Source organism: Pyxicephalus adspersus, chromosome 2 (assembly GCF_032062135.1).
Source record: "Pyxicephalus adspersus chromosome 2, UCB_Pads_2.0, whole genome shotgun sequence".
Taxonomy (NCBI): Eukaryota; Metazoa; Chordata; class Amphibia; order Anura; family Pyxicephalidae; genus Pyxicephalus; species Pyxicephalus adspersus.
Genome location: NC_092859.1, coordinates 6,683,086 through 6,697,588, shown reverse-complemented (window position 1 = coordinate 6,697,588; position 14,503 = coordinate 6,683,086). Strand labels below are relative to the sequence as shown.

Below are 14,503 nucleotides of genomic sequence, written 5' to 3'. Positions count from 1 at the left end.
TGCCAAGTTTGCAAGTTTTCTGATTTACCAAAATCAAAGACAAATAATTAAATTGGTCAATTGGAGGTCCATTGGTGTTGACTACTTACAATGGTTTATTTTAGTCTACCTAGAGAATATGATTTGGCATTGATACCATCTTTATCCTAATTTCAGCCTGATTCTGGAAAAATATCTGCAGCTACAGACCATAAAATTTGCAATGGAGGAGATAAACAAGAACCCGAACCTTCTCCCCAATGTAAGCCTGGGCTTCCAGATCTTTGATTCCTGCCGTGTGCTGCAGAAGGAGCTAGAAGGTACCCTATGGATGACAACCGGGCTTACAAAACCAATACCCAACTTCCAGTGCCAAAAGAGAAAGGAACCGGTGGCCATCATTGGCTACTCTACTTCCACGTTCTCTATACTGATGGCTCATATATTAAGGGTGATGAAGATTCCACAAGTATGTATAAAAATGTATTGATCAAAAATAATTTCCAGGTTTAAACTGATATGATTTATGTATGTTGGATTCTTTGTATCAGAGATAACTCTGGAAGACTTAGAATGAGCTGAACCATATTAATGATCCAACTGGCCACCTAGGCCAAGTCTGGCCATATAAATGACATTATTGTCACAGTATGCTATTAATTCAGAAGTTTTTGATTTTCTGTGACCTCCTTCAACACAGCTTTATTCCTATTTTCTATCCCCTTTAAATGGGGCAACAACATTTTCTATATAAAAATGGCACAGCAGTGTTGCCACCCTGTGAACTGGAAAGTCTTCTGGAAAGATGTATTTAAAAGATATGAATTGTAATGAACTGACAAACAAATGAAAGTCCAGTTAACACTTTTTAAAGTGGAACTAAACTCATTAGTGTGGGTGAGCTTGTGCCATGATCGGCATAATGTGCCATGGTAGCAGGCTTGTCAAATATGGCACATACCTACTTTTCCTAAACACCCTGCACCCAAACCTATTGGCCATTGGGCAGCCATTGATGCACACATATGGTATCTCCAACATTTAAGTCTATTCTGGACACCACCAAGACTAGAGATGGACTTTACATGATTTGGCACATATACCAGCAAAAACGCATAGATGTCCACTTCAGGTAGGGAGAGGAGGAAATAGGGGGAGGGAGGTTAGAGAGATAATTGTTGGTTTTCCTTTTTTGCCTATATTTTTGTCATGTATGTATGATGTATTGTTATATTAGGGTAAATGTGGTTTTGCTAACAAAGAATTTTGAATAAACATGAATTTAGAAAAAAATCACATATTTTTATTGTATCCATTAATGCGGCAATATGTGTGCAATTTTTTTTTTCCAAAGTAGGAGGGCTTTAGGAGCCATTTTTCTAAATAATAAGTGTAAAATTCCTGAATGTTGAGGGAGCAAATGGTTTCTCAGCACAATATGTTGCCCCATTTTGCTTGCTAGCCTTCTCTGACTGCAAACTCCACCTTCACATCTAAATCTCGAACCAGACAGGCAACCCTATTCAGTTTCCAAAGGAAAGCAAGATCAGCTAGTCCAGATTTGTCTTTTGAAGGGCCCTTGATTTTAGGGCACCAAGTGTGTTCTAGACCAGTCTTGTAACCTTTTTGCCCTTGAAGAACTCCTAAATTTATTTTCATGCCTCAGGGAACTACTGATAAAATGTCAGTGAGAAAAAGCCTTATGAATTGGTGACCAGTGAAAGAAACTCCCCTTGCAGTAGTGGCTAGAATACCCTTATAGACAACTGAAAACATCACCAGAGTCATTAAACTGGCTCTACCAAGTGATTTTGGCCCGAGAACTGAGTAGGAATGATCAAATGGGAAGCCACAGTTTGAGGAATTCTAATACCTTCTGAAGATGACTTTCTTGACCTTTATAACATGGGGAAGCCCATGAAATATCTTTCAGATCTTATGCAACACATTCCATAACTACTTTATCCACAGCTCAGAGTACATAAGTGTGGTGGTCAGTGGGACGAATGCCTCCTACATGGCTGGCCATTGAGAAGAATCTTACCCTTACAGATAGCCAAAAAAGATCATTGGTGTCAGTAAACGGTCAGTAAAACGGAGAAGCACAGATTGCTCATTGCTCATGGAACCCCTAGAAACCTCTGGAAGAATTCTATTTTGGAAACACTGCTATAGACAGTTATTTAGGTATGTCCAGTCAACTGAACGTGCCTGATTTTGCTTTTCAGATGCCAGCCTAGCTTTTTTTGATAGGAACATATAAGCTTTACCATTCCACGTTTGAGTCCTAAGATGTCCTAATACAATTGGATATGTCTACCTATGACTGTTTAGCTATGGTACCAAATGGGGTAAATTGGGTTTAAGGAAGAAAATCAGGTGTTATGATTTTATTTCGAAACAATTGTGGGCATGGAAGTCATCAATCTCTGAACCTTGTACAATATTTTCATTCCATTTCTGATCACATGTAGACCTTTCTGTAATAGGAACAGGTCCAAAATATACAATTTAAGAGATACCTCTCTGGATAGGCTTTAATATGTTCACCCATCCAGGGTGAGTATGGGTAAAACCAAAGGAGGCATACACATAAAAGGCTTCTATAATGAAAGGTAAGGGTGAATATAAACATCATGGTTTGCTGCCATAGACAATCAGGTCACACAGCGAATGCTGAACTTCTCAGGGACATCCTCATATGGGGGATCCTACCTCAACAGGCAATTAGCTCCCATGCTTTATCCTTCCTGCATCTTTGGTAAACCAGTGAAAAAAAATCCCATATTGTATCATGAATAAGGCACTATCAACTGCCATAGCATTACGTTGACCGCCTCAATGTCCCCCTGAAGAAGCCTTACGGCAAAACATACTGGTAGCTGAGGCTAATCACAATTTGATGGACTAATGTTGAGCCTTATTTTGCTAGAATTTTCTTTTTTCTTATTTGCTTTCGACCGGATATTTGAAACTAAAGTCTCTTTTTAAGTCAAGTCAAATATAATTTATGGGAGCTATTTAGGCCGTTTAAAGCTCATTGAGCCTTTATTCCCCCCCTTAATTTTTTTATGGCTTCAGACTTTAATTCTATTTGCAAAAAAGTATAAATGTTCTTGTAAAAATTTGTAAGAAAAACAAAAAATGATTTTCATTGTCCCCTAGACATATCAACTTTTCAGATGTTTTCATATTTAAAATATTAGCTTTTGGCTTTATTTTTAGATCAGCCATATATCCACCAGTTTTCTTCTTAGTGATCGGACTCAGTTTCCATTCTTTCTTCGCACTGCTCCCAGTGATGCATTTCAGTCTAAAGGACTAGCACATTTGATGCTGCATTTTGGATGGACCTATGTGGGAATGATTGCTGATTCTAATGACTATGGCTTCCAAGGAATTCAGGGGGTAAGGCAGGAAATAATCAAATTTGGAGCCTGCGTGGCATTTTTAGAGTATATCCAATACAGTCGCCCAGACAAAAACATTCCACGCATTATACAGACTATTAAAAATTCCAAAGCTAATGCAATAGTTATGTTTGCATCAGATGTTGATCTCGTTACTCTACTTGAGGAACTCAAATATCAAAATGTTACCAAGAAGACTTGGGTGGCCAGTGAAGGCTGGGCAACGTCAACCTTGTTGTCCTCTGAAGAATACTCAACACAGCTCGCTGGAACAATGGGGTTCGCTTATTACAGTGAACATATAGAAGGATTTAATGAATTCATTGAAAACATCAGGTTCTCAAAGCAATCACAGGAATTTTGGGACTTGATGTTCTTTGAGGAAAATGCTGGCTGTAATGTTCTAGATTATAGAAATATAACCTTCATCCGTGAAAGACCTACAAAAAATTGCACTGATAATGGTATCATCGAAAAATTTCGGATAAGTTTGGGTGATCTTACCAGCATAAGGATTCTTTATAACCTCTACAGTGCAGTATATGTAATTGCCAAGGCCTTGCATGACTTAAGTGTTTGCAAAAATGGCAACGGCCCTTTTCCGAACGGGAGCTGCTCAGACATTTGGAATTCAAAGCCATGGCAAGTAAGATCTGCTCTTGTAAAATCATTTACAAAATCATAAAATACACACAAATTTTAGGGTAGAATTGATCGGGGGAGCAGGAGGGCATTCTCCTGCTGGGATGGTACTAATAAGATATGTTGGGCTGGTGGTTGGGCTGACTGGGAGTGGGGACAGTTAACCATTCACACACAGTAAACGGCCTATTCTGAAAATACAAATTGGAGTCTTTAATATTCCTACCTTGTCCACAATAAACATTTATAACAGAACCACCACAAAGAAAGAGACTTTCAGGTACACAGTATCTAAAAATTACTATCACCTAAATATATAATAACAACAAAAGAAAAAGCATAACAAACAGTATAAATCATTGTGACTATGATATTACAGTCAATAATCATAATAATTACTGTGTTCCTCTAGGCGTTATGCACATACTGCTTCATCAGGAGAAATACAGATAATTGTAAAATATGCATTATTTTATTGTCAATTCACAGACACAATACTGTAGAAATCTCAGTACCCCAAAAAAGAGGGGAATCCAGGGACTGGGATCTGCAACCTCTAATGGTGCAAAGGATTGGATGCCAAACCACATTGAGACGATCCCAAATGTTATAGTTGGCACTTAGGATTGCCTCCTTCATATATACTGTGGTCATTGGCACAAGAGTGATTCAACCCCCTCCAATATGCAGGCATCCACGCCAAACATCCTCCCCAGGTAAAGCACCTCTATTCCAAAAATAAAATTCATGACCTGGGTCAATTTTCTCTTCTTCAGGTGTTCCAATACATGAAGAATGTCCGAGTGAAGCTGAGCAGTGGAAGGGATTTGTTTTTTGATGAACATGGAGATCCACCTCCTGTCTACGATATTGTAAATTGGCAAAAAGATCAAAATGGTAAAATAAGACAGGTCAAGGTGGGAACATACAATAGTACAGCCTCATACTCAGAAGTTCTCATGATTAACATGAGTTCCATACAATGGGCTTCTGGTAATCAGCAGGTAAGATGGTCAACTTGGTTTTGGAATTTTAGTTGTTTAGATATCTTCCAAATCTTTGGAGATATTTTAGAATCTTTAGAATCTGACATTTTCTTACTTGATTTTATTACCAGTTCAAGAATATATTATAATATATTTGAAAAACAAGATAGACAGGCTAATAAGAAGTAAAGTACAAACCTCAATTTTCTACTCTTTTATTTTGGCCTTTCTTAGGTTCCTATCTCCAATTGCAGTGTAAGTTGCTTACTTGGCCACAGAAAAGCACCTATCCAAGGTGAACCAAACTGCTGCTTTGAGTGTGTGCCTTGTTCTCAAGGGGAGATTTCAAATGAAACTGGTAAATAATAACATATATGGCTAACGCTGACAGTCATTGGGGTGGCATTTAACAAGTTCCCATCTTCTGCTTTCCTTTTTTTAGACTCTTCACTTTGCTTTAGCTGCGCATGGAATAATTGGCCAAGTGAAAGAAAAGACAGATGCCTACCAAAACCCATTGAATATCTTTCATATGAAGAGGTTTTAGGTGTCACCTTGGCATCATCGAGCATTTCTTCTTCCTTTATTCCAATCATCATTTTAGGTCTTCTGATTCATTATAAATTTACTCCAATTGTCCGTGCCAACAATTACCCAATAAGCTGCCTTCTTCTGGCCTGCCTTTCCCTATGCTTTTTGTGTTCGTTGGCATTTATAGGTTATCCTCAACGTGAAAAATGCCTTTTACGTCAGGTGATTTTTGGGATGGTGTTCACTTTATGTGTCTCGTGCGTATTGGCTAAGACGATCATGGTGATGATTGCTTTTAGAGCTACTAAGCCAAACAGTGATTTGAGAAGATGGGCCAGTCCCCAGGTTTCATACCTGATCATCGGCCTGAGCACAAGTGTTCAATTTGTTATCTGCTTTATATGGCTACATTTCTCCCCTCCTTTTCCGGAATACAACTCTAAAGTCAAAATCGGGGTTCTGGTTCTTGAATGTAATGAAGGTTTGCCGGCAGCCTTTTGGCTTACTTTGGGTTATCTCAGTCTCTTGGCTCTGATCAGTTGTTTTGTAGCATTTATGGCCAGACAACTTCCCGACAGCTTTAACGAGGCCAAATTCATCACCTTCAGCATGTTGGCTTTCCTCAGTGTCTGGATGTCTTTTATCCCAGCTCACCTCTCTACCAGGGGAAAATATACAGTGGCCATGGAGATCTTTGCTATTCTTTGTTCTACATGGGCCATGCTTGGCTGTATGTTTATTCCTAAATGTTACATTATTTTGTTCCGTCCTAGTGTGAACTCAAGGAAGCATCTCCTAGGAAAAAAATAAAAGCTAACCCACAAAACAAATGAAAATATCAATCATGCTTTATTTAAAAAAAATGAACTTTTTTTTTTTTAAAAAAACTGAAGTCCATCAGTGCTAAATTACCATTAAACACGTGTTACTATGAAGCAAAATCATTTGGTCTATCTTTTAACTGAGAATGTATTGGTTGACCTAATATTTCAAATTTTTATAATTTTTTTATAACACAACAAATGTAATATATTACAGCTTGACAGTCCTTAGATTGCGGATACATCAATTTTATTTTTTAGTCTATTATTTTTTGGTCTATATTTTTTAGAACTTTTTTGGAAGATTTGTAAAATCAAAGACAGATTAAGGCAGATTGGGGCCCTAGACATGGTCGTGCCTAGTATACCCAATTCTTCAATTGACATTTACAAGGACTGCAAAAAGCACAGAAGAAACCTCAATATTTGATTTGTCCATTTGGTTCCATTGGACACCAGCTACCTCTTCTCTGTGACGTGAACAGCTCTGACTAATTGCACTATTTTTTTTGGTTTACTGGAGAAGTATGTAGTTTATAACTGGGCCTCTTGGATATCCACCAGACCCTACACTCCTGCAGGGGTTGCCTTTTGGATAATCGTTGATGCAAAGTTGGGGGAAAGCTTGCAATGGACATAACTGGACTACCGGACTGCTAATCAGGAGGATGTGTATTTTTTCTATGGCGCTCTTCATAAGTCACTATGAGTGAATTTTATGAAAGCTGATTCATACTGAAGACATTGTTATAATGGTTGAGATATGAGAATCTCTGTTTTCTGTTTGGTATAAGTTGATTAATGTGAGAAAATGGCTGTCATCAGTGTTAGTTGCTGCTGTCAGACCATATTTCACTAATAAATATGCTATTTAATTTGTAACCCAACTATGAATAAGATAATAGACAAATAGATATAGCAATTTGAAAATAATATTAATGAAACATAGACATTTGGTGGTTTTGCAATGCCATTTTGCTGCTGTGGGGACTCTCTGGAAACCAAGAGAAATGGGCAGCATTTCCTATTGACTTCAATGCTGTTTAAATCAGTGGAGAAAAGTATGGATGAGTGGGGGAAGGGGTGGCGTTGGGCGACCTGCCGCATCTGGCACGGGGCATACCCCTCTGGAGTCCACCACTGTAGGACAGCAGCAGCAGCAAACTGTTGGAGGCAGCAGCACAAGTGGTAAACAGGACTGAGATATGTGCAGAGCATCAGTACGCTGGTAGATGTAGTGAGAGGGTGGAATACAATCATACAGCCACGTCATGTTGAGAGTATTGTGGACTGGGTCTCAGGGGCCTCAAGTGCAGCAAGCTCTATTTCTGCAGCAGCAGCAACCAGCACAGCTGTGACAGGAGCAAAAACAGGAGTTAGCGTGGCTAATGTGCCTGTACCTCCCAATGACTCTCCCTTGTTGTTTGACGAACAGCCTTAGGATCTGACTGAATTTCAGAGCAGGAGGCAGACTTTGAGACCCTTGGAGAGTGTAGTCAGCACTTGCTGGGCAAGGGTTCTGGATCAGTGGCTGCATTTGCATGTTGGCTTAGATGAAAATGAGGATGATGATGACCGTGATGTCACCTGGAAACCACCACTGCGTGTAAGGGCTAGCAGCAGTATGATTACTGGCTGGCCACCTCACTGGATCACCGCTACAAAGACATAATGTCACAAAAAGTGTGTCACAAAATGCACTACACTCAGCTCTAGATGCCAGTTACGAATGCGGTCCCCGCTCCTTCTCAGGGCCCACCGCCTCCCCCTCCTGCTGTGGCTGCTGCAATCTGTCAGTACTTCATTCACTAAAATTGTGTTACACACTTCTGGGTGGGTGGCATTGTCAATGCACTACACCCAGCACTAGATGCTAGTTACCAATGCGGTCCACGCTCTGTCTCAGGGCCCTCGCCTCCTTCTCCTCCTGCCGTTGCTGCTACTGCCTGTTAGTACTCCATTCACTAAAATAAAATTATACACTTCTGGGTGGGTGGCATTGTCAATGTACTACACCCAACTCTAGATACCAGTTACCAATAGGGTCCCCGCTCCGTCTCAGGGCCCACAGCCTCATCTTCCTGCTGTTTCTGCCACTTGTCAGTACTCCATTCACTAAAATTGTACACTTCTGGGTGGCATTGACAATGCACTACACCCAGCTCTAGATGCCAGTTACCAATCCGATCCACGCTCCTTCCCAGGGCCCACCGCCTCCTCCTCCTGCTGTTGCTGCTGCCGCCTGTCAGTACTCTATTCACTAAAATTGTACACTTCTGGGTGGCATTGATGATGCACTTAACCCAGCTCTAGATGCTAGTTAACAATGTGGTCCCCACTCCGTCTCAGGGCCCACCTCCTGATGTTGCTGCTTCCGCCTGTCAGTACTCTATTCACTAAAGTTGTGTTACATACTTTTGGGTGGGTAGCATTGTCAATGCACTACACCCAGCACTAGATGACAGTTACCAATGCGGTCAACGCTCCATCTCAGGGCCCACCGCCTCCCCCTCCTGATGTTGCTGCTTCCGCCTGTCAGTACTCCATTCACTAAAATTGTATTACACATTTCTGGGTGGGTGGCATTGTCAATGCACTACACCCAGCACTAGATGCCAGTCACCAATGCAGTCCACGCTCCATCTCAGGGCCCACACCCTCCCCCTCCTGATGTTGCTGCTTCCGCCTGTCAGTACTCCATTCACAAAAATTGTATTATACTCTTTTGAGTGGCATTGCCGATGCACTACACCCAGCTCTCCATGACACTTACCAATGCCGTCTCCCTGGCGATAGCTGACCAGAGGCCACACACTGCTACTGCTCTTACTGACCCACGCTCCATCTCTGGTCCTCCATTCTTTTGCCTAATGTCACTGCGCTACTTGTCCACAACTTTATGGGTGGAATTCCTTACACATGCCATCCAGGTCATGATGCCAGCTAGCAATTAATATTATTAGAAAACAGGATTTATAAAGCGTAAACAAATTATGCAGCTATATAAATTAAATAGGGGTGCGTACATTAAATAGCAATGCATTCTTCTGCTGTTTTGATGGCAGAGACTGTTGCTAGTTGGTTGAGTTCACCCTTTGTCAATGTCCTAATGTTTATGCTGCATTGTGGATGCTGTCCATCACGCAAGAACCTATTTGCCTGCCATTTTCTGGAAAACCACAAGGTCTTTTGGAACTTTAGCAACTCCTACACATACCTAGCAAATTTGGTGGTTCAAACATGTATAGGGGCTTTGCTACTAATACTAACTTTAATGGAACTCGAAATTTCGCAGACCCATAGGAAGTTCTTATTTTTATGAGACTGTCAGAGGCCTTCTCGCTCATCCCTAGTTATTATTCATTTACTGCACACTGAGTTATTATGACTATGTGTGGCCCTCTTTTTGTAATATGGGATTTGGTGAGGGGTTTACCCCCTCCTCCTAAATGGCCTCATCCTTCTCAGCATTAGGACTAGCATTGTAAGTACCTGGTTGGAAGTTGATGGTTGAGTGATGAAAGGAATTTGCAGGAGTAGCATCTGGGTTGAGTGCTAGCTTGCTATTGATTGTTTTTACCAGGGCTTGGTTCCTTAGTAAAGCAGATAGTGGTTGTGCCACAGTGTCAGTATATTCACAGGTGGATGGTCACCTCCCACCAGGCAGGGACATGTACAGGGGGCAAAGTCTATAGCACCAGCCTCTGGCTTCACCAGAGTACCTTATAAGAGATAATGGTCTTTAGTAGGAAGTGCCCAGGTTGCAGAGCCTTCACATGCAGGAGCTGGTGAGTGCTGACTGGGTAGGGTCAATAAGGTAGAAAGATATTCAGACAAGCCAAGATCAGGGCGAGCAAAAGTCGAGAAGCTAAGGTCGGGCCGGTTCAATATTCCAAAGTGTCAGGATCAAGATCAGGAAATGCAAGCTGGGACCTTGAAACAGAGACTGGAAGACAAAAAGTGACCAGCAGGTAGCAGAACCCACCACCAGAGGCAGTGCTGAAGCTGGGGCACCTCCGCTGCTGTTTACACTTCCACCAGTAGATGCAAAATGGGCAACTCCTCCTAAAGACCATCATTTTTTGTGGAGTACTCTGGTGAATCTGTGAAATATCCTGGTCATTTTGTAGTTGGATTGATAGTGAATTTTGTTACCATTAGGCTAATTTTGGCTATGTGGTTAAAACCCTGTATTCCCTACAAATTCATTTTGAGATAGTGACCATGGTATGTTTTACTTTGTATATTAAAATGAAACAAAACCCCTCAATACTTACCTATCCCCATTCCCTCACCAGGGGCTCCTTTTTTTCTCTTCCTGAAGGCCATTTTCAGCCATCTTGATTGGCCAGGCCAGGATAACCTAGCTCATTTATCCCTGGCATGGGCAGGGGAGGATTTCCTGGTAACCAAATCTGTAGCTGCACATGCACAGCTTTTTTTGCCTAATACCCAGAGTAATCAGGCAGGTAATGATCTGTGTTAATCTGATATAGTAAGCTTCCATAACCTAAATCTATACTGCAACCTATCTTGACCTTCATTACCAGCATACATTTATAGCATTTTAGCAAAAACTTTGGAAAAAAAAGTTTTCTTAGTTTTGCTTATCACTGCTACTTCCCTTGTCTGTTTGTCTTTATGTCATATTATTATTATTGTATCTTTTATGAATATTGTGCCACGAGATAAGAATAAACTCATAATAAACTCACTGTCATAGAATGAGCAAGCCCATGGGCTCTTACACTAAATGCTATCATTATGTCATTAAATATAATTAGGCCTACTGTACTTGATAGTGTTCCTCTGTCCTCTTGATATATTAGTTCTTGCGCTGAGATGTAATTCCAACCAGTCATCCCTTGAGATTTTAATTCCCATTCCTTAGCAGGCCGCTCTATATAAAAAGTGTTTGATATGGAGAAAAAAAGGTACCAGGACGGTGCGAAGGTGAGTGTGGATTTTCATGTGTTGAGCAATGTCTTTTTTTGAAATATCTCTTGTATGTTATTCATTTCTCTCCTCCCTGACAAACTCTTCACTAGTTGCCAATAAGTCAGACCTAACCTATAAATCGCTCCATAATTCTTCTCTTCCGTAAATATCTTCAGATGTATTTAGAGATTTCTTCCTAACCCCATACTATGCTCCTCACACAACCTTCTCATGTCCTCCTGCATAAAGATTGTCTCACTTGTCTCCCTCCGTCTTTAAAATTCCCAAAACAAACTCCTAACTTTCCAACCCTAAAAACCTTTAAATGCACCACTAAGTCTCATGTCTTTACATAAGCACACAATTTACACTTGGTCATTCCCTTCAATGGACCATGGCTTATTCTTTGCAGAATTTCACCACCTCCAGATTCACCTCCTTCTCATACGTCTTGTTTCCTCCCTGTCCATTAGATTGTAAGCTCACAAGCACAGGGTTATCTCCCCATTGTTTGTTGTAATTGCTGTACATTTCATTTATACAGCCTGTCTTTGTTACGGCAATGTTTATATTGTTTATCATCTCTGCACTATGCACCCAGGTGTGTCACCTACTTTGTATAGCACCATGGGAGATGGTAATTATTAATCAATATCAATATACATTTCAATAATCACAGTTATATTCAAAGTAAAAATAAAAATAATCCAATATTATCCAATGTCAATAATTACGTTAATTAATGATAATGCAGAATCTGCTTTAGTTTAAATTTAAACTTTAAAGGTTATTTTCCTTTTAATTTTCAACAGTTATCTTTCCATTATTTCACCAGCATCTATAGTCATATGTCATGGTTGTTTCCCAAGTCGGACTTCAAACCTGTTTTTCTGTTGGGCTGTTGCGAATATTAGTTTTTACAATAAGGATCAGAATGTTTATGGTTCCATTGAACCTCACAAGAAGTGACACGTGCACAGTATTTAATGCGGGATACCCTTTGATACCCCATGTATCTCCTGAAAATGTTCTTAGTCTAATAAAAGAAAATGAATACAGATGTATCTCAATAAATTTGAATATAATTGAAAAAAGTTAATTTATTTCAGTAATTCAATTCAAAAAGTTAAACTCAACTCTCTTATATAAATTCAGTACACACAGCGTAATAAATTTCAAGGGTTTATTTCTTTTCATTTTGCTGAATGTGGCCTACAGGTAGTGAAAACCCAATAATCAGTATTTCCTGAAAATTAGAATATTATAGAACACCAATGAAAAATGATCTTTAATACAGAAATGTTGACCTACTGAAAAGTATGTTCATGAATCCACTCAATACTTGCTTGGGGCTTCTTTTGCATGAATTATTGCATCAATGCGGTGTGGTGTGGAGGCGATCAGCCTTTGGCACTGCTGAGGTGGTATGGAAGCCCCATAAAACCAGGCAACCTTCAGACCTTGTCTATTTTTGGGTCTGGTGTCTCTCATGTTCCTTTTGACAATACCCCAAATATCCTCTATGAAGTTTGGGTCAGGCGAGTTTTCTGGCCAATCAAGCACAGTGATACCATGGTCATTAAACCAGGTATTGGTACTTTTGGCAGGCCCATGATTGTATGGCTTACTAAGCCGGACTGAGACACCATTTAAAAGTTTTGGGTTAATGAGCTAATTTGTATAAAACACCATGTGTTTACCATATTGAACTTTTTAACATTATTCTCAATTTCTGAAACACTGAGTTTCACTGTTTGAATTGAATTACAACAATATTCTAATGTATTGAGAAGCATCTGTGCTCCCAGTACACCTGAGGACTGGAAAGCTCCAATATATTAAATTCTGTTCTTGGGGTTAGATGCTCTTCAAAGGAAGCTTATACCTAAATAAAGGAGTACGATGATATTGCCAACCATTTGGCTGTCATGCTAAGACATGGCTCAGGTAGCCATAAGGTTTGGGAAAACAGGAAACTCTATTTTTGGGAAAGAGCCCCTCGGGCTGCTTTATTGCTACACCCCTTTTTTTTTTATTAAAGAACCCATTTAATCCAAACAATTTAAATGACCAAGTATAAATTACATCACATCAACAACATAATAACATATAATCTCAACCACAATATAACAACAGTATCAACAGTAGCATGACACTTCCTGGTTGCAGGTCCTCAAAGGCAATGCTCACCTGACCATTTTCGGTATCTACACCCAATGTTATTGCTCCCAGCCACACCTTACTCCACTGGTTCCAGGACAAAGACCTTCCTCACTCCAAATTTAATCTTTAACTTGAGGAGATGTCACACCTGAGATCACTCCCCCACCTATTTATCAGCAGACCCCGTGATGCCCCCCAAAGACTTTATCTGCCATTTCCCATATAGTTTTTCCCAAATTCTAAATCCTGACTGCTATCAAGGGTAGGAGAGAGGCCACATTTCTCTCCTTTCTTCAAATTGACCCCTCACTTCATTTCGGCCCCTTTTTTAATATTTTTTCTCACTGCACCCTACCATTTTGTATTAACCAACCCCTAACCTCTTTCCCTGACCACCTGACCTCCACCTCACTTTTATTAATAATATTTTGCCCTTGCTCGCCTAGCATCTGGTCATGATGGCCTTTCGCCTATTGTTTCCTCACCAGCTACGGGCCTTACTTTAGTTTTAGAGTTTTCTAAGAGTGATTTAAGGCAAGTATTTAGAGTTTGAACTCTAGGATCTGATCCATCTTGATAAATAATTGTTTCAGATTAGTAACTCTGAACATCAGAAACAGGGGAGAATGCAAAGAACTAGTACTTCCAGAAAGGGTAAAAATAAATATATAGCCTATGTGTTTCTCTTATTACAAAATAAAAAAAAAGTTTAGGCCCAATTTTTACATAGTATATTTTTATTAGAATATTTTTGGTAATAAACAATGAATGCTGGTTGTGTGCATGACACAGGATTACACAGGGCATCATGGTTTTTCTAGGAAGCAGAGCAGGTTTGCTTTTAGATTGTCTCTCTCTATAGTAAGATCTGTTCAAAGCCATACAGACTTGAAAGAAAGTGGAACAGGGTGTCACTCCTTGAGCTCTCTGAACTCTACTAATGTCTACCTTTAGCAAAAAATACATATCCTCAATTCTAATCCTTTCCTACTCATTCCTAAACTGAATTTCCGTTCTACTATTTTATTATTAT

General features: G+C 39.9%; 1 protein-coding gene across 1 annotated transcript; it reads left to right on the top strand.

Moving 5' to 3' along the window:
• Window positions 1-202: 202 nt before the first annotated feature.
• Window positions 203-6,358, top strand: LOC140322294 (extracellular calcium-sensing receptor-like). The gene is made up of 5 exons (XM_072398875.1): window positions 203-448; window positions 3,205-4,035; window positions 4,808-5,035; window positions 5,252-5,375; window positions 5,460-6,358. Exons 1-5 carry the CDS (start codon window positions 203-205, stop codon window positions 6,356-6,358), a joined length of 2,328 nt encoding a protein of 775 aa, XP_072254976.1.
• Window positions 6,359-14,503: the final 8,145 nt, after the last annotated feature.